The sequence below is a fragment of the Eurosta solidaginis genome, chromosome 4 (assembly GCF_040869045.1).
Source record: "Eurosta solidaginis isolate ZX-2024a chromosome 4, ASM4086904v1, whole genome shotgun sequence".
Classification (NCBI taxonomy): Eukaryota; Metazoa; Arthropoda; class Insecta; order Diptera; family Tephritidae; genus Eurosta; species Eurosta solidaginis.
The window spans coordinates 153,819,619-153,839,822 of NC_090322.1; the positions used below are offsets into that span (position 1 = coordinate 153,819,619).

Consider the following 20,204-nt stretch of genomic DNA (forward strand, 5'->3'; position numbering starts at 1 on the left):
GCACATAATACATACAAGAACAGAAAGCGACCTATAAAAAAATCGCCGCAGGTGGCGCAAGGGTCAAGATATTCAAAAAAATCGTATTTGTGGTCCGATTTGGTCGATATTTGGAGCACATAATACATACATGAATAGGAAGCGACCTATGATGTCCGATTTGGCTCATATTTGGAACAAATATTACATGGAGTCCGGTAGAGGTGACATCAAAATATTTTGGAGTCGGAGGAGGGGCAAAGATACGTGGCGCTGAGTCCAGTACAGTCTTTGGAAGGATTATGTATTGAGGACTTAGATTGTAACAAATTGTCAGGAAACAGTCCTTGTAATAATGAGTCACTAAATGAACTAAATAGAATGAGAAATAAAAGGCAATTAAATAAAGACTAAAAACTTGAAAATAAAATAATTAAAAAAAAATTTTAGTTAAACGGTTTTATTGAAAACATACTTACATGAAGTAATAATAATAATAAAAGCTAGAAAATAATTAGGTAGGTCCTAGGTACTAGTCATCACACTCCTCATCAATCAAGGGCGTTGATCAGACAATTAAATAAAAGCGTTGGGCTCGTGAAACTTCTATTGATAGTCATTAAGCTGGGTTGATTTGCATGGACGAAAGTTAACCCATATCGCGCCATCGATTTGTCGATAGGTTTTGGGCTCAGGAAAAAAAGTTCCACTAAGCATACCCAAAAAAATAATTTTCGAGCATGCAAAATTTCAGTTTTTTGACCTTTTTTTCTTTGATTTTTAAGGTTTTTTTTCATAACCTACCTAAAAAATTTTCATTTGATTTTAAAATTTTCATGTATACCCTGTCCGACTCAAAATTGTCCGCTAAAAACTTTGGCGATAACAGTTTTTTGAAAAAAAAAAAATATTTTTTGGGTTTTGAGGAGTTTCTTCAGAAACGTGCAAAAGTGTTGCCGATGAAAACGAATTTGTCTCATAGTTCCTATCTCACTTAAAACTATGCGATAAAAACGTTGGCATTAACAGTTTTAAAAAATGGTTTTTGGGACTTGTTTTGGTCGAAATCGATTTTTTTTCATTTTCAAGGCTCAAATCATGTTTTATGTATATGTTTCCGTTAGACCTACCAATAAGTATACCAAAATGATCAGGGGACGAGCTAAGTTGATTTAGCCATGTCCGTCTGTCCGTCCGTCCGTTTGTTTGAACGCAAACTAGTCCCTCAATTTTTGAGATATCTTGATGAAATTTGGTAAGCAGGTATATTTTGATGGGGGATTCGAAATTTGTCGGAATCGACCGGATCGGACCACTATAGCATATACCTTCCATACAATCGATTTTTCAATAAGAGGGTTTTCGCCATTTCTGCCCCATTTCTGCCTCATTTTAACAGCTAGCAACATCAAATTTTACCACAATGTGTTTGTTTTGTTAGGAGGCATAAGGAACACAATATGGACGAAGGAGCATTATCATCATCAAGAAATGTAGAGCACAATGAGGGCGAAGTAGAAGAAGCATCAACGTCAGTACCGCCGTTAGGCAACTTGCATTCTCATAATGTGGAACTATTCGATCCAGCAATGGATCTAGATGAACTTTCTTTGCCAACTGCATTCGATATTCTGAAATTTTACTTTTTTTTGGCCGATCAGATCAGAAAGGCAAATAAAATATTCACATACAAGGCATTCACACCAAATGTTTACGATAAACTTATAGAAATTTGGAGCAAACTGAATATCGATTTATTGGATAAAAGAGCCGTCACAAAAAACTACATGCATTACTTTACAAATACAAGGAATTGTCTACGGCCGGACGATATTTGGAAAAATTTGAAAGTTTCGTTGATGGTACAAAGAAAATATTTTTCAATTTATTTAATAATTTGGGAAAAATTTACACAACGTGACATCAGGTCACGTTGTGTAAATTTTTCCCAAATTATTAAATAAATTATAAAATTAAAAAAATTGCTTCAAATAAATGTTTTCATACATTTAAAAAAAAAAGCAATATGGGCAATCCCCGATTATTAAAAATCATGAAAATATTTTTCATCGCACAATGCAAATGCCCACTGGAAACAAATCTTTGCAACTGTGGTAAAATTCCAGATAACCTCAAACATTTCATTTTTGACCAGCGCAACGATAGAACACAAAAAAACCTGGGCAGAGGTATATTGCGACGATTTGAAAAGCAACTGAACAGAGAATTACACTGGTGGATTTGTTTACTACATTTCAATGAATTGCCGTTTCGTCATTTGTATGAAACACTGGAAAAATCGCGATCGACTGGCCCAAGAACCTCAACTGGATCACTTGAAAAAGATCTTCACAATTGCCATAACCAACAGGTACTTATCACTCTTTTCTTGAAACTTTTCCCTGTAAGCGACATAAATTAGTAATAAATTTCCAAAAAACAATATATTTTCCAGGTTGTTACGAATTTTGAAGCGATTCCACTTGAAAACATGCCACCACCCTTGGATGAAGATGAAGAGAAGAAACTATCAACGGATTCGAAGTATCTATACAAAATTGCTAATGCTATTTCGAATGGTTACGTTCCACCTTCACTGGCTATGATTACACCGGGCCCTATAATTCATGCTAGATGGCTCACAAAAGCCTATAGAATCTTTCGTCTTTACGCTACAATCAACACTCCATCCGAGAATTTGAAAATCTTGGCAACATACATAATGTTCGTGTACGTTCCCATGTATTTTAACGTCAAATATTAGAAGTCGGTTCTATACGGTAGTGCTTTGCTTGGAAAATTCATACGATGGACGCAATATTTGCCAGACAATTTACGTAGAGTGATCAACAACACAATTGATAATAATTCCTATTTTGCACATTGTGAAAATGTTTTACTCAGCATGCTCTTCGACGAACGAAAACATATTTGGAAGTATGCACTGGAAAAAATTGTATATATTCGTGATAATTTTAGAGAGGTATACCGTATGAACATTTGAAAGCTTATTTTGAAGACGAAGACGAGGAAGATCCACCGCTTCCATATCCGAATATTCCATGCCATATTCAAGGCACCGAGCGGTACGTTCAGCTAGTATCCAACGTATCTAAACGTGCCATTCATAAAAATCGCGAAGGGATCATGGCGACTACAGTAGAAAGCCGAAGTAAAGTGAGCCGAATGGAATCTAAGCAGGATTTGCAAGGAAATATCTGAACTTTAAAATGAATTCGCACATTTTTCACACTTTTTTGTATTAGAAAATATTTGCAAACTGTCATTTTCATAATTTCAATAAATAGTTCAAACAACAAAACAAAAATTTCACTGTGTGTTAATTAATGACCGATTGTTCAGATAAGAGAAATTTCGTCGTTTCTTCCTCATTTTAACCAAAATTCTTCTAAAACTCCATTAAAGAATATTTTTTTGAACTGTACTTAGCTTACTTTAGCGCATGAATTCACTTGGGACTAAAAATCGATTTCGACAAAAATGATTGAAAATCCTCTTACCTGAACAGTCGGTTGTATGGGATATATATTATAAATATGTCCGATCTTGATAATGTTTTCAGACAACAATCAATGCCAGATATGTTCCTGGTGAAATTTTATGTTTCCAGCTGTTAAAATGAGGCAGAAATGGCGAAAATCCTCTTATCTCAACAAAAGGTTGTATGGGATATATCTTATATATATGTCCGATCTTGACGATTTTTTCAGACAACCATCTATGCCCAATACGTAAGCTTGTGGTATTGCTAGCTGTTAAAATGAGGCAGAAATGGGGCAGAAATGGCGAAAACCCTCTTATTGAACAATCGATTGTATGGGAGGTATATGCTATAGTGGTCCGATCCGGTCGATTCCGACAAATGTCAAATCCCCATCAAAATATGCCTGCTTACCAAATTTCATCAAGATAGTTTGCACTAGACTAGTTTGCGTTGAAACAAACGGACAGACGGACGGACATGGTTAAATCAACTTAGCTCGTCCCCTGATCATTTTGGTATACTTATTGGTGGGTCTAACGGAAACATATACATAAAAAATGATTTGGAGCCTTGAAAATGAAAAAAATCGATTTCGACCAAAACAAGTCCCAAAAATCAAAAAAAATATTTTTTTTTTAAAACTGGTAATGCCAACGTTTTTATCGCATAATTTTAAGTGGGATAGGAACTATGAGACAAATTCGTTTTCATCGGCAACACTTTTGCACGTTTTTGAAGAAACCCTTTAAAAAAAATGGCGAAAAAATAAATTGTTTCACCAAAACACTCCTCAAAACCCAAAAAAAATTTTTTTTTTTCAAAAAACTGTTATCGCCAAAGTTTTTAGAGGACAATTTTGAGTCGGACAGGGTATACATGAAAATTTACAAATCAAATGAAAATTTTTAAAGTAGGTTATGAAAAAAACCTTAAAATCAAAGAAAAAAAGTCAAAAACTCAAATTTTGCAGGCTCGAAAATTATTTTTTTGGGTATGCTTAGTGGAACTTTTTTTCCTGAGCCCAAAATCTATCGAAAAATCGATGGCGCGATAGAAGTTAATAAATCGACCCAGCTTAATAGTCATATATAAGAACAACTGAATCTTAATAAGGTTATGCCAGGATGGAGTCGTTACGTTGGATACACCAATGCATACATGTATAATTATACTCAGTTGAGCAGAGCTCACAGAGTATATTAACTTTGATTGGATAACGGTTGGTTGTACAGGTATAAAGGAATCGAGATAGATATAGACTTCCATATATCAAAATCATCAGTATCGAAAAAAAATTTGATTGAGCCATGTCCGTCCGTCCGTCTGTTCGTTAACACGATAACTTGAGTAAATTTTGAGGTATCTTGATGAAATTTGGTATGTAGATTCCTGGGCACTCATCTCAGATCGCTATTTAAAATGAACGATATCGGACTATAACCACGCCCACTTTTTCGATATCGAAAATTTCGAAAAACAGAAAAAATGCGATAATTCATTGCCAAAGGCGGTTAAAGCGATGAAACTTGGTAGATGGGTTGACGTTATGACGCAGAATATAAAATTAGTAAGATTTTGGACAATGGGCGTGGCACCGCCCACTTTTACAAGAAGGTAATTTAAAAGTTTTGCAAGCTGTAATTTGGCAGTCGTTGAAGATATCATGATGAAATTTGGCAGGAACGTTACTACTATTACTATATATGTGCTAAATAAAAATTAGCAAAATTGGATGAAGAACACGCCCACTTTTTAAAAAAAAATTTTTGTAAATTCAAATTTTAACAAAAAATTTAATATCTTTACTGTATATAAGTAAATTAAGTCAAAATTCAACTCCAGTAATGAGATGATGATAAAAATGGCTCCGCCCATTTTCATTAGTTTGTCTAGACTACTTTTAATGCCATAAGTCGAACAAAAATTTACCAATCCTTCTCAAATTCGGTAGGGGCGTAGATTCTATGACGGTAAATGTTCTCTGTGAAAATCGGCGAAATCGGTGAAAGCCTTGCCCAGTTTTTATACACAGTCCACCGTCTGTCCTTCCGCTCGGCCGTTAACACAATAACTTGAGCAAAAACCGATATATCTTTACTAAACTTAGCCCACGTACTTATCTGACCTCACTTTATCTTGGTATAAAAAATGGCTGAAATCCGACCATAACCACGCCCACTTTATCGATATCGAAAATTACGAAAAATGAAAAAAAATGCCATAATTCTATACCAAATACGAAAAAAGGGATGAAACATGGTAACTGGATTGGTTTATTGACGCAAAATATAACTTTGGAAAAAACTTTGTAAAATGGGTGTGACACCTACCATATTAAGTAGAAGAAAATGAAAAAGTTCTACAAGGCGAAATCAACAGCCCTTGGAATCTTGGCAGGAATACTGTTAGTGGTATTGCATATATAAATAAATTACCAGTACCCGACATATGATTTTCTGGATCACCTGGTCCACATTTTGGTCGATATCGCGAGAACGCCTTCACATATACATCTAAGGGCCACTCGCTTTTAAAACCCTCATTAATACCTTTAATTTGATATCCATATCGTACAAACACATTCTAGAGTCACCCCTGGCCCACCCTAATGGCGATATCTCGAAAAGGCGTCCACCTATAGACCTAATGCCCACTCCCTCTTAAAATGCTCGGTAACACCTTTCATTTGATTCCCATATCGTACAAACACATTCTAGAGACACCCCTGGTCCACCTTTATGGCGATATCTCGAAACGGCGTCCACCTATGGAACTAAGGATCACTCCTTTTCAAAATACTCATTAACAGCTTTCATTTGATACCCATATCGTACAAACATATTCTACAGTCACCCCTGGCCCACCCCAATGGCGATATCTCGAAAAGGCGTCCACCTATAGACCTAATGCCCACTCCCTCTTAAAATGCTCAGTAACACCTTTCGTTTGATACCCATATCATACAAACATTCTAGAGTCACCCCTGGCCCACCCTAATGACGATATCTCGAAAAGGCGTCCACCTATAGACCTAATGCCCACTCCCTCTTAAAATGCTCAGTAACACCTTTCGTTTGATACCCATATCGTACAAACATTCTAGAGTCACCCTTGGTTCACCTTTATGGCGATATCTCAAAAAGGCGTCCACCTATAGAACTAAGGATTACTCCCTTTTAAAATACTCATTACCACCTTTCATTTGATACCCATATCGTACAAACACATTCTAGAGTCACCTTGGCCCACCCTAATGGCGATAACTCGAAAAGGCGTCCACCTATAGACCTAATGCCCACTCCCTCTTAAAATGCTCAGTAACACCTTTCGTTTGATACCCATATCGTACAAACATTCTAGAGTCACCCTTGGTCCACCTTTATGGCGATATCTCGAAAAGGCGTCCACATATAGAACTAAGGATTACTCCCTTTTAAAATACTCATTACCATCTTTCATTTGATACCCATATCATACAAACACATTCTAGAGTCACCCCTGGCCCACCCTAATGGCGACATTTCGAAAAGGCGTCCACCTATAGACCTAATGCCCACTCCCTCTTAAAATGCTCAGTAACACTTTTCGTTTGATACCCATATCGTAGAAACATTCTAGAGTCACCCCTGGCCCACCCTAATGGCGATATCTCGAAAAGGCGTCCACCTATAGACCTAATGCCCATTCCCTCTTAAAATGCTCAGTAACACCTTTCATTTGATTCCCATATCGTACAAACACATTCTAGAGACACCCCTGGTCCACCTTTATGGCGATATCTCGAAACGGCGTCCACCTATAAAACTAAGGATCACTCCTTTTCAAAATACTCATTAACAGCTTTCATTTGATACCCATATCGTACAAACATATTCTAGAGTCACCCCTGGTCCACCTTTATGGCGATTTCTCGAAAAGGCGTTCACCTATAGAACTAAAGCCCATTCCCTTTTAAAATACACATTACCACCTTTCATTTGATACCCATATCGTACAAACACATTCTAGAGTCACCCTTGGTCCACCTTAATGGCGATATCTCGAAAAGGCGTCCACCAATAGACCTAAGGCCCACTCCCTCTTAAAATGCTCAGTAACACCTTTCATTTGATACCCATATCGTACAAACAAATTCTAGAGTCAGCCCTGGTCCACCTTTATGGCGATATCCCTAAATGGCGTCCATCCATAGAAATATGGCCTACTCTCTCTTAAAATACTCTTTAATACCTTCCATTTGATACGCATGTCATACAACCACATTCCAGGGTTACCCTAGGTTCATTTTCCTACATGGTGATTTTCTTTATTTTGTCTCCATAGCTCTCAACTGAGTATGTAATGTTCGGTTACACCCGAACTTAGCCTTCCTTACTTTTTTTTAATTTGAAAATTTAATGAACATTTAGAATTTTTAATAAATGAAAGTCTTGAAACTTATTGGGGTATAAAATCGTTGTAGGAAAATGATCGCTGAGCATTTCGAATGTTTCGCTTAGATAAATAACGCGTTAACTTACTAAAAACAAAACTCAAGAACTTTGATTTCAGTACTATCTAGCTCTAGGACTGTACTTTTTTTTGCAAATGTTTCGTTATTTTACTACGCTATCGATTTCAAAATATATTTTTTTCTAAACCTTTATACTTAAAGTTCAAGTTATATCTCCATAGGAAAGTATCTCTAGAAGAAGTATTTGTAATACAAAAAAAAAGTATTTATTATTTTATTTAAGAACCGACAACTTTTAAGTAACTTAAGATGACTTACTACTATTGAAGTAATGTAAATATGTTTGGCAAACTTTTTATAAAATGCACTCGAATACACAGCGTTGTTATTTAATAAATAAAAGGAGATTTGGTTGTTATTAACCAAAATTTAATTAAAACTTATAGCAGTGGCAGCCCTTAAAGGTTGCTATGTATGCGTTACTTTTACAAAAATGAAGAGAGAATCACTGCACTTGAAAATAGGCAATTTTGCAAATTTTAATCACATTGCAATTACTGAAAGAATTAACATTATAAATTGAAATACTCTTCAGCATTGTTCTAGCCCAACTTAATAAAAAAACAAGTAAAGGTGTTTAACTTCGGGTGCAACCGAACATTATATACTCAGCGTAAGCTTCAATTGCACATTTCATTTCAGATAAATTACTTTTCTACATAACACGTGGCACCGCCCGTTTAAAAAAATGTCTCCCCATTTCCTCTTACAATAAAACTTGATAAGTGAAATATCAGTGATTCAAAACTATTTTTTGCTAAGTTATAGGTTATTATTCTAGTCTACGACCCTTTTAAACCTTTTAAACTTGTTTTATATCTAAGTTACCGTGGTTTTCTGCTATAAGGAAAATATGTGTACCCAATTTTGTTACGATATGTAAATTTTTCTTCGAGTTATGGCTACCGAAACATAGAGAATTGCTTAGTAATAAAAGGGGCGGTGCCAGGCCTATTTTTTAAATTTGAAGTTTTTCCTATTTATTGTTATAAATCCACTTGGGAAATGAAATACCATTGTTATAAAGCTCTTTTTTGCAAAGATATAGCTTATATGATTCGTCCACGACCCTTTTAAAAATATTTTATATAAAAGAGGGCGTGGTCCTCAACCGATTTCGTTAATTTTTCTTCAAAGCATTCCTTATAGCAAAGGCAACCTCTCTGCCGAATTTTGTTACGATAGGTTTAACGATTTTTATTTATGATTAATAATATTTGTAAAATAGATTTTATAACAAGTGGGCGGTGCCACGCCCGTTTTAATTTTTTTTTTTCAAATTTTTATCAAGAGTCTCAATATCAGTCCACATGTCAAATTTCAGCATTCTAGGTGTATTATTTACTAAATAATCAGGTTTTTTGTGTTTTCCAAAATGTTATATACATAAAAAGTGGGCGTGGTTATCATCCCATTTCGCTCATTTTCAATACGAATCTTATCAAAGTCCAGATAAGCTCGTGTACCAAATTTGGTGAAGATATCTCAATATTTACTCAAGTTACCGTGTTAACGGACAGACGGACGGACATGGCTCAATCAAATTTTTTTTTCGATACTGATGATTTTGATATATGGAAGTCTATATCTATCTCGATTCCTTTATACCTGTACAACCAACCGTTATCCAATCAAAGTTAATATACTCTGTGTGCAAAGCACGCTGAGTATAAAAAAATAAATAAATGTTATGCGGCATTAATTGAAACTAATAGAATAACTACAGCTAATTGAATAGAAGTTAAAAGATATTAGCTTTAAGCTAAGTTATAAGCTAACATTTTTGATCACGGCAACAAAAATAAAAGTACTTACTAAAAAATAAACAAACAAAAAATATTCTTGGTTCCTTGCTAACGTTACACTAAGAAAAATCACTTTTTTTATAAAAAAAATTTTAACTAAACTTTCCTTCAAAACAAAGAAAAAACACATCACTTCACAAAATTTCTTAAATTTAAATAATCGTACCTTTTACGAAAATTTGATTCCTCTTATCGAGTTTTAGTTCAGGAATTAAAGGAATGTACGTTTGGCAGTATATGGATACTATGGTAGTCACAAACATAACAATACTGAAATTCTGTAAGCAAAATCGATCTTTATATAGTCGTTATACCGATAAAACATGTATGCGCTACACATTATTTAGATGGCATTATTAGTGTGTCGGTCAATTACGTGGGTGGGTTGAAGTACATATAAACTCATAATTGCTTGATTAAGGTTCAGATAATCACCGCTAATTAAATTTAAGATTTCTTGGATCAATAAGGCAAAAGACTGCAGAAGGTCTTGGAGCGAGTGACCTATGCAGAGAAATTTTGGCGAATATCGCTGTCACTTGAGGATATGTAATCATGGAAGTTAGTGGCGATTTTACCGTATGGGAACACTTTATTCTTATAAATACTAACCTTGTTACAACAGTTTACGAATACCTGCAAAGGTTGGGTTAAGGCCGGAATGATGGAGATTAGTTTGACGTAGGTCTCTTAATCTTAAAATTTGCCATTTAAACAAATTGACTATTAGGGAACAGAAAATTACATACAAAATTCAGCTGTTATTATGATAGAAATAGAACGTTTGTATTCGAGTCGTAGGGGTTGTATTCTAGTCATAAATAAGTTTATAGTGTACTCCAATTAGTCCCACTGGGCGAATGAGCAACTTTTAAGTCTTTAACAAAATTCAGTCGTTAGACATTGACTTGTCCGCTGATATATGTATACATAGAAGTCGTAAACGTCTTATGGCCGGCTTCGCCTTTTCTGATTATGCTACAATTTAAGCAATGTTGACATAGTCATAATGCCTTAGTCATAACCACATTTTTACTTAACCATACCTATTGGCATCGGTTTTTGGTGCCTTAACCTAAAATATGTGATAATTTCACAAAAAAGAAGTAAATGCAAACAATTAATAACAAATTGCATATTTAATAAGTAACAGAACATTACATACTCAGCTGAGAGCTTTGGAAACAAAATTATCTTTTTCATGGATACATAATAATTATAGCTGCGTTGGTTTCGTAGGTATTTTATAAGTGGTTTTTAATTCCATATCACATAAGTTTGGGAAATATTGACCAAATTGTAGACCAGGGGTGACGTTTTTTGGAACGAATTTCCTTCGTCCTTTGCCAAATAAAAGAAAATCACCGTGTAGTAAAATGAACCTAGGGTAACCCTGGAATGTGTTTGTATGACATGGGTATCAAATGAAAGATGTTAATGTGTATTTTAAAAGGGAGTGAGCCTTAGTTCGTGCATAAGTGGACTCCTTTTCGAGATATCGCCATAAAGGTGGACCAGGGATGACTCGAGAATGTGTTGGTACGATATGGGTATCAAATTAAAGGTATTAATGAGGGTTTTAAAAGGGAGGGGCCCTAAGTTGTATATGTGAAGGCGTTTTCGAGATACCGACCAAAATCTGTACCAGGGTGATCCAGAACATTACTGTCGGGTACCGCTAATTTATTTATATATGTAATAATACCACGAACAGTATTCCTGCCATTATTCCAAGGGCTTTTGATTTCGCCCTGCAGAACTTTTTTTCTTCTACTTAGTATGGTAGGTGTCACACCCATTTTACAAAGTTTTTTCTAAAGTTATATTATGCGTCAAAAAAAGCAATCCAATCACCATATTTCATCCCTTTTTTCGTATGTGGTATAGAATTATGACATTTTTTTTAATTTTTCGAAATTTTTGATATCGGAAAAGTGGGCGTGGTCATAGTCGGATTACGCACATTTTTAGTACTAAGATAAAGTGAGTTCAGATAAGTACGTGAACTAAGTTTAGTAGGTGCAGTGAAATAACTCCCAAATGCAATAACTCCCAAATATTTTCCATACAAATTGGGACTTATTTCATAATATTCGCTGGTAATTATTTCATATTGAAATAACTACCAAATGAAATAATCCCCAATAAAATTTCTTTGGGAGTTATTTCATAGTTTTTGAGATTGGGAGTTATTTCATTTTTATTGGGACTTACTTCGTTGTTTGTAATTCAGGCATTGGGAGTTATTTCATTTTTGTTGGTAGTTATTTCATTTTCTTAAAAATACAATTTTATCAAACTTTTACCTTCTTCAAACAGTTTCTATGGGTCGGCTATACTTTAAGGGACCAATTGGTTTTATTCGTAAACCAAAGGGGTTTGAACTTTGAGATTTTGCACATAGGTTCTCAGGGAGTTCACCAACGAGAATCAGTAAGTAATTTTTAATTGTTATTAACAATTTACTAGTAATTAGTAGTTAAAGTTACCACGGTATAACTATCACTTTTTATCTACATACGAACACTTTCACAAGAATTTTATACATAAGTACACTTTATGTTTATAAAACCACAATCAACTATTTTCATTTGTTTAAATTTGCGTATTATTGTAAAATTTAATGAATTATTTGTTTACTTTCCGCGAGCACAAGCATACAGCCATTTTATCTAATTCACTGCTTGCTTGGTGGTACCAGATGCTTTAAATTGTTCCAACGAATGAAAAATTTTTAAATAGTACCAACGAGGAAAATGGACCTTTTTCATTCAACTATATTTATTTATTTTACAAAAAAATAGAAAATTTGGAATAAAAATTCGCGCGATGCATAGTAATTCTGCGTAGAACACCTTTCTGCATATATTTGCCAGTTATTTCATAATGAAACCACAAGTCCCAAAAAAAAAAAAAAAATGAAATAACTCCCAAATGAAATAAGTCCCAAGAAAATTAAATAAATCCCAAATCAAAATTTGAAATGGTATCTTTATACTATATAATCAGTTACAATGAGATTTGAAAAATACAGCAAACTATTATGTACATTTGTAGAAGTTACAATTACAAGAAAACTTGAATAGTGTCGTCGAAGTAAACGTAATTTATTGTAAAAAATCGCATTTTTTTTATGAAATTAACATAATTTATTAAAAGTAAAAAATAAAAGGAACAAGTCTGCGTAGAACACCTTTCTGCATAGGCGGTAGCCACGGTTATACCACACATGCGGACTTGGCATGGCGTAGCCTAGGGTTATTTTTTATAAGCGCGGCCGAAGGCCGCCTATGCAGAAAGGTGTTCTACGCAGACTTGTTCCTTTTATTTTTTACTTTTAATAAATTATGTTAATTTCATAAAAAAAAATGCGATTTTTTACAATAAATTACGTTTACTTCGACGACACTATTCAAGTTTTCTTGTAATTGGAACTTCTACATATGTACACAATAGTTTGCTGTATTTTTCAAATCTCATTGTAACTGATTATATAGTATAAAGCAGGGATGCACCTTAACGTTAAGCTAATCGTTTATCAAAAAATTTCCACCGTTTCCGTTGAAACACTTCGAAATATTATCGATAAAGAAATTATCAAGATAAATTGTATCTCGTTTTTAACCAAAACGAAAAGCTTTCGTTATCGGTAAAAACGTTAACAAAAGCGTGATACTTTTTGTTTGAATTGTACTGGCAATGTTATAGCCATGGTGAAGCCGTAAGGTGGTAACAGCGAGTGGACATACACACACAAACTCCGTGTAATTTGTTTGTGTAATTCGTTGGTGGTAATGTCAAAACAACTCTGACAAATGTTCGTACTGTCAAAATTCATGAGAAAAGTTGCAATCAGCTTGGCTAACGCTTTCACCTTTAATGACTCCGCCATCAATCAGCTTTGCCAGCATAGTTTGAAATTATTAATCAACATAAACGATTTGATTTCGTTTTGATATGGCAGAAAACGAAACAAACTACTGCGTTAATTTGACGTTCTTAACGTTAACAAGTAAGGAAGGTTAAGTTCGGGTGTAACCGAACATTACATACTCAGTTGAGAGCTATGGTGACAACATAAGGGAAAATAACCATGTAGGAAAATGAACCGAGGGAAACCCTGGAATGTGTTTGTATGACATGTGTATCAAATGAAAGACATTAAAGAGTATTTTATGAGGGAGTGGGCCATAGTTCTATAGGTGGACGCCATTTAGGGATATAGCCATAAAGATGGATCAGGGTTGACTCTAGAATGCGTTTGTACGATATGGGTATCAAATGAAAGGTATTAATGAGTATTTTAAAAGGGCGTGGACCTAAGTACTATAGATGGACGCCTTTTCGAGATATCGCCGTAAAGATGGACCAGGGGTGACTCTAGAATGCGTTTGTACGATATGGGTATCAAATGAAAGGTGTTAATGAGCATTTTAAAAGGGAGTAATCCTTAGTTCCATAGGTGGACGCCGTTTCGAGATATCGCCATAAAGGTGGACCAGGGGTGACCCTAGAATTTGTTTGCACAATATGGGCATCAAACGAAAGGTGTTAATGAGTATTTTAAAAGGGAGTGGGCCTTAGTTCTACAGGTGGACGCCGTTTCGAGATATCGCCATAAAGGTGGGCCAGGGGTGACTCTAGAATTCGTTTGTGCAATATGGGCATCAAACGAAAGGACTTAATGAGTATTTTAAGAGGGAGTGGGCCTTAGTTCTATAGGTGGACGCATTTTCGAGGTATCGCAATAAAGGTGGACCAGGGGTGACTCTAGACTTTGTTTGTACGATATGGGTATCAAATGAAAGGTGTTAATGAGTATTTTTAAAAGGGAGTGGGCCTTCGTTTTATAGGTGTTCGCCTTTTCGAGATATCGCCATAAAGGTGGACCAGGGGTGACTTTAAAATTTGTTTGTATGATATGGGTATCAAATGAAAGGTGTTAATGATTATTTTAAAAGGGCGTGGGGCTTAGTTCTATAGGTGGACCCCTTTTCGAGATATCGCCATAAAGGTGGACCAGGGGTGACTCTAGAATTCGTTTGTGCAATATGGGTATCAAACGAAAGGAGTTAATGAGTATTTTAAGAGGGAGTGGGCCTTAGTTCTATAGGTAGACGCCTTTTCGAGATATCGCCATAAAGATGGACCAGGTGTGACTCTAGAATGCGTTTGTACGATATGGGTATCAAATGAAAGGTGTTAATGAGTATTTTAAAGGGGAGTAATCCTTAGTTCCATAGGTGGACGCCGTTTCGAGATATCGCCATAAAGGTGGACCAGGGGTGACCCTAGAATTCGTTTGTGCAATATGGGTATCAAACGAAAGGAGTTAATGAGTATTTTAAGAGGGAGTGTGCCTTTCTGGACCAGGGGTGACTCTAGACTTTGTTTGTACGATATGGGTATCAAATGAAAGGTGTTAATGAGTATTTTTAAAAGGGAGTGGGCCTTCGTTCTATAGGTGTTCGCCTTTTCGAAATATCGCCATAAAGGTGGACCAGGGGTGACTCTAGAATGAGTTTGTACGATATGGGTATCAAATTAAAGGTATTAATGAGAGTTTTAAAAGGGAGTGGTGGTAGTTGTATATGTGAAGGCGTTTTCCAGATATCGACCAAAATGTGGACCAGGGTGACCCAGAACATCATCTGTTGGATACCGATAATTTATTTATATATGTAATACCTGCCAAGATTTTAAGGGTTTTTTATTTCGCCCTGCAGAACTTTTTCATTTTCTTCTACTTAATATGGTAGGTGTCACAACCATTTTATAAAGTTTTTTCTAAAGTTATATTTCGCGTCAACAAAACAATCCAATTACCTTACCATATTTCATCCCTTTTTTCGTATTTGGTATAGAATTATGGCATTTTTTTCATTTTTCGTAATTTTCGATATGGAAAAAGTGGGCGTGGTCATAGTCGGATTTCGTTCATTTTTCATACCAAGATAAAGTGAGTTCAGATAAGTACATGAACTGAGTTTAGTAAAGATATATCGATTTTTGCTCAAGTTATCGTGTTAACGGCCATGCGGAAGGACAGACGGACGACTGTGTATAAAAACTGGGCGTGGCATCAACCGATTTCGCCTCGATTTTGCTAATTTTTAATAAGCAGACAAAAAGTAATAAGAGTAAAGTTCCTGCCAAATTTCATCATGATATCTTCAACGACTGCCAAATTACAGCTTGCAAAAGTTTTAAATTACCTTCTTTTAAAAGTGGGCGGTGCCACGCCCATTGTCCAAAATTTTACTAATTTTCTATTTTGCGTCATAAGTTCAACTCATCTACCAAGTTTCGTCGCTTTATCGGTCTTTTGTAATGAATTATCGCACTTTTTCGGTTTTTCGAAATTTTCGATATCGAAGAAGTGGGCGTGGTTATAGTCCGATATCGTTCATTTTAAATAGCGATCTGAGATGAGTGCTCAGGAACCTACATACCAAATTTCATCAAGATACCTCAAAATTTACTCAAGTTATCGTGTTAACGGACGGACGAACGGACGGACATGGCTCAATCAAATTTTTTTTCGATCCTGATTACTTTGATATATGGAAGTCTATATCTATCTCGATTCCTTTATATATGTACAACCAACCGTTATCCAATCAAACTTAATATACTCTGTGAGCTCTGCTCAACTGAGTATAATAAACGAAACGAAATGACTTTGTATCGTTTATTAACGTTAATTATCGTAACGAAATGATATTGGTTCGTTGGTTAAGCATGCCTGGTATAAAGATACCATTTAAAATTTTGATTTGGGATTTATTTCATTTTCTTGGGACTTATTTCATTTGGGACTTATTTAATTTTTTTTTTGGGACTTGTGGTTTCATTAAACTGGCAAATATTGAGAGTTATTTCATTTCCTTCTTTGGGAGTTATTTCATTTTTATTGGGACTTATTTCATTGGGAGTTATTTCATAGGAGTTATTTCAACTGGGAGTTATTTCACTGCACCAGTTTAGTAAAGATATATCGATTTTTGTTCAAGTTATCGTGTTAACGGCCGAGCGGAAGGCCAGGCGGTCGACTGTGTATAAAAACATGGGCGTGGCTTCAAACCAATTGCGCCCATTTTCAAAGAAAACAGTTATCGTCATAGAAGCTATGCCCTTACCAAATTTCATAAGGGTTGGTAAATTTTTGTTCGAAATATGGCATTAAAAGTATTCTAGAAAAATTAAATGAAAAAGGGCGGAGCCACGTCCATTTTGAAATTTTCTTTTATTTTTGTATTTTGTTGCATCATATCATTATTGGAGTTGAATGTTGACATAATTTAATTATATATTGTAAAGATATTCAATTTTTTGTTAAAATTTGACGTTTAAAATTTTTTGTTTTAAAAAGTGGGCGTGTTATTTGGAACACATATAGTAATAGGAGTAACGTTCCTGCCAAATTTCATTATGATATCTTCAACGACTGCCAAATTACAGCTTGCAAAACTTTTAAATTACCTTCTTTTAAAAGTGTGCGGTGCCACGCCCATTGCCAAAGATTTTAGATACTAATTTTCTATTCTGCGTCATAAGGTTTCATCGCTTTATCCGTCTTTGGTAATGACTTATCGCACTTTTTCGGTTTTTCGAAATTTTCTATATCGAAAAAGTGGGCGTGGTTATAGTCCGATTTCGTTCATTTTCAATTTTCTCAGGATGAGTGCCCAGAAACTTACATACCAAATTTCATTAAGATACCTGAAAATTTACTCAAGTTATCGTGTTAACGGGCAGAGGGACGGGCATGGCTAAATGAATTTCTTTTTTCGACCAGATCATTTTGATATATAGAAGTCTATATCTATCTCGATTAGTTTATGCCGTTACGGGGTACCGTTATGCGAACAAGATTAATATACTCTGCGAGCTCTTCTCAGCTGAGTATAAAAATAAAATAACAAAACAGCTAATAAATATTTATAGGCTATCGATATGATGAGAAGCCAACACATAATTGGTTAGCTATGGTATTTGTATGGCTAGGGTATTATTGTATGTCACCATTGGCCAATTGCATTGATTTCCATAAGGTTGGTTCAATCAGCTATTTTATTTGGATGTGGATATAGCAAGTTTATCAGGCATTTAACTGGAGGATAGAAAGAGATAAGTTAGTTTCATTTGATATTTTCGCGTTGACCAACGCAGGGCTGCTAACCCCCTTATGGATAATTATGAATATTTTGTAATACATAATAATGTAGCATATTTAAAGTTTTGCGTATGCCGACAACCTTCAATACAGCTGGCTTTCTTTTGATAAGCTTACATATATACATATATATACATGCATCAATACTTTGTATCATTTGAACTTGCCACTTGTGTATTGAGATTATGGTAAAATTTGTATATGTATCTAAAGACACCGATCCATTTTCCCATACCAAAATCCCGGGACTTCGGGATCTCATATTGCAAATTTGAATCGCTCTGTTTGGTGAATGGTGTCCCTGTTTTTATTTTTGTAGGTATCAATTTAAAGCCACAGGAAATATTCTTTTTCTAGTAAAGTAAGGCTTCTTCAGGCATTACAAAATCTCAATGATCCGATTTCAGAGGAAACAAACATTTTTCTATCCGATGGATCACTAGAGGTGGTGGAAATAGAGTATAATTACAATTTCCCTTACTAGTGTGGAGTCTGAAAGATGTCCCTCACGAAGTGTGAGGCAAATAATATGTCACCAGGAATCAAATACCTACATGAGTGTGTATAAGAAAAGTGTAATATCTTCCTCAAAAAATCAAATAGAATAGATCACATGATTTTTAAAGCGACTATCGAGATCTCATCCTGTATCTCTTTCCGTGACCCGCTTAAAATAGCCGACCATGTGTATCGTCATATTGTATATACTCCCAGACAGATAAGATAAAACACTTTACTTTTAAACACTTTATTTGTACACAATAGGGGGACTCATGAAAGCATATAAACTTATAAGGTGTAAAATTATATCCATTTACACACGCTGTTATATAAACGCACCTAGTAATACTCTTGATAAACTTGATTGTTTATCAGCTGTATTATTGCCAAACAAATTTTTTTTGATTGTTATACAAATTAAAAAATGCCAAAATTAAGTGAAAAATCAAAACTAAAACGCCTTTACTTGCTGATGTTGGAGATTTCTGATGAAAATGCCTGCTGTAATGTCTGCAAGGTTGCATTCCTTTGAGTTTACCTCGTTTACACAATGAAATGTGCGCGTAAATTTATACAAATTGTGTAAATGATTTTTCATACAAAATTTGACAGTTTACGCACTAGATAAATTTATACGTTTACACACTTTATAAGGCATTTATACGGTTACATGAGTCCCTCTTATATGACCTATTAAGTGGATGACCCAAAGTGTATTGAACAAAGTGTGATTGAATTTGACATCATACAGAATTGGACTATAATCTCAAAAGGAAAAAACACTTGATCGATTTCAGAAATTCTTTTAAAATCTTAAATTCGTGAAAGACAGTTTGTATCTTTTAATGAAAACCATCATTTGCGATAGTTACACGTTAAGAACAGTAAGTACATGTACACTTATAATACTTCGCAGCTTCCAAGTCCCCGAACTTTGTTAAAGTCACTGTGGAAATATCTACGTACCACTTAGGATTTCTTCAGACGTATAAAATAAAATAATGGTAATTCTATACAACACTCTTAATACACGTCCAATATCAAAAGACGCGCTTTGGTGCCAGGATCGCAAATCCGAAAAAGGGAAACAACAATTTAGAGTCGTTCAAAAGATATTAACGAAAAACGGAGTAATGACCCCAAGTCCCTCTGAAACCTTAGTATTTTTGGACAGAACACTTTTCAGCGTCGGCGACCTTCGGCCGCGCTTATAAAACATTACCCTGGCCGGTCCACCCGTGGGGTGGGATCAAAATAAAATCCCTTTGTACACAAAATTTTGTTCTGTATAAAACAACATTTCAACAACCACATGAAAAGTTGCAATTTCTTTTGCAAATATCTCCTCACAGACGAAAAACTTTTTATTTCCGTTTTCGGCTTCGCGAATCTGAGTTCAAAACCCGTCTTTTGGCACTCCTACCGATATTTTTGGATGTATATTAAGAGTGTCAAGTATTGTTAAGTATTCGTAATAGCGGGTACATATTAGGGCTGCAAATTTTTTAGGTTTTTACAATGCAAGGATCTTTCGCGATTTAGATATTCATTATTTTGCAGAAGCTTGACTTGAAGAAGATTAATCAATACAAAAATATTTTTAAAATTTTAAATAAATGCAAGAATATTTTTATAATATTGTTTCATTAAAAAAAATGATTGATTTGTTTGATAATTTTTGTTCTTGAATAAGGAATCTCTGAATATTATTAAATTATAAATTTT

General features: G+C 34.8%; 2 protein-coding genes across 4 annotated transcripts in view; one reads left to right on the plus strand and one right to left on the minus strand.

Moving 5' to 3' along the window:
- Positions 1-3,288, plus strand: part of LOC137250520 (glycine-rich selenoprotein-like) — a 36,946-nt gene extending 33,658 nt beyond the window's left edge. For 2 of the 3 annotated variants that reach the window (XM_067783473.1, XM_067783474.1), the window contains 3 exons: positions 1,421-1,841; positions 2,135-2,350; positions 2,435-3,288. In XM_067783473.1, the coding sequence (XP_067639574.1) occupies positions 1,421-1,841; positions 2,135-2,350; positions 2,435-2,743 (946 nt within the window). In that variant the 3' untranslated portion in view covers positions 2,744-3,288. Of the gene's footprint in view, positions 1-1,420; positions 1,842-2,001; positions 2,351-2,434 lie in introns of those variants that run through there. The other variant, XM_067783475.1, reaches the window with a different exon arrangement.
- The window catches only part of regucalcin, a 36,043-nt gene extending 25,969 nt beyond the window's left edge, over positions 1-10,074 (minus strand). The window contains exon 1 of the mRNA XM_067783472.1: positions 9,969-10,074. The gene's annotated coding sequence lies outside the window, so the exon portion shown is untranslated. The remainder of the gene's footprint in view (positions 1-9,968) is intronic.
- Positions 10,075-20,204: the final 10,130 nt, after the last annotated feature.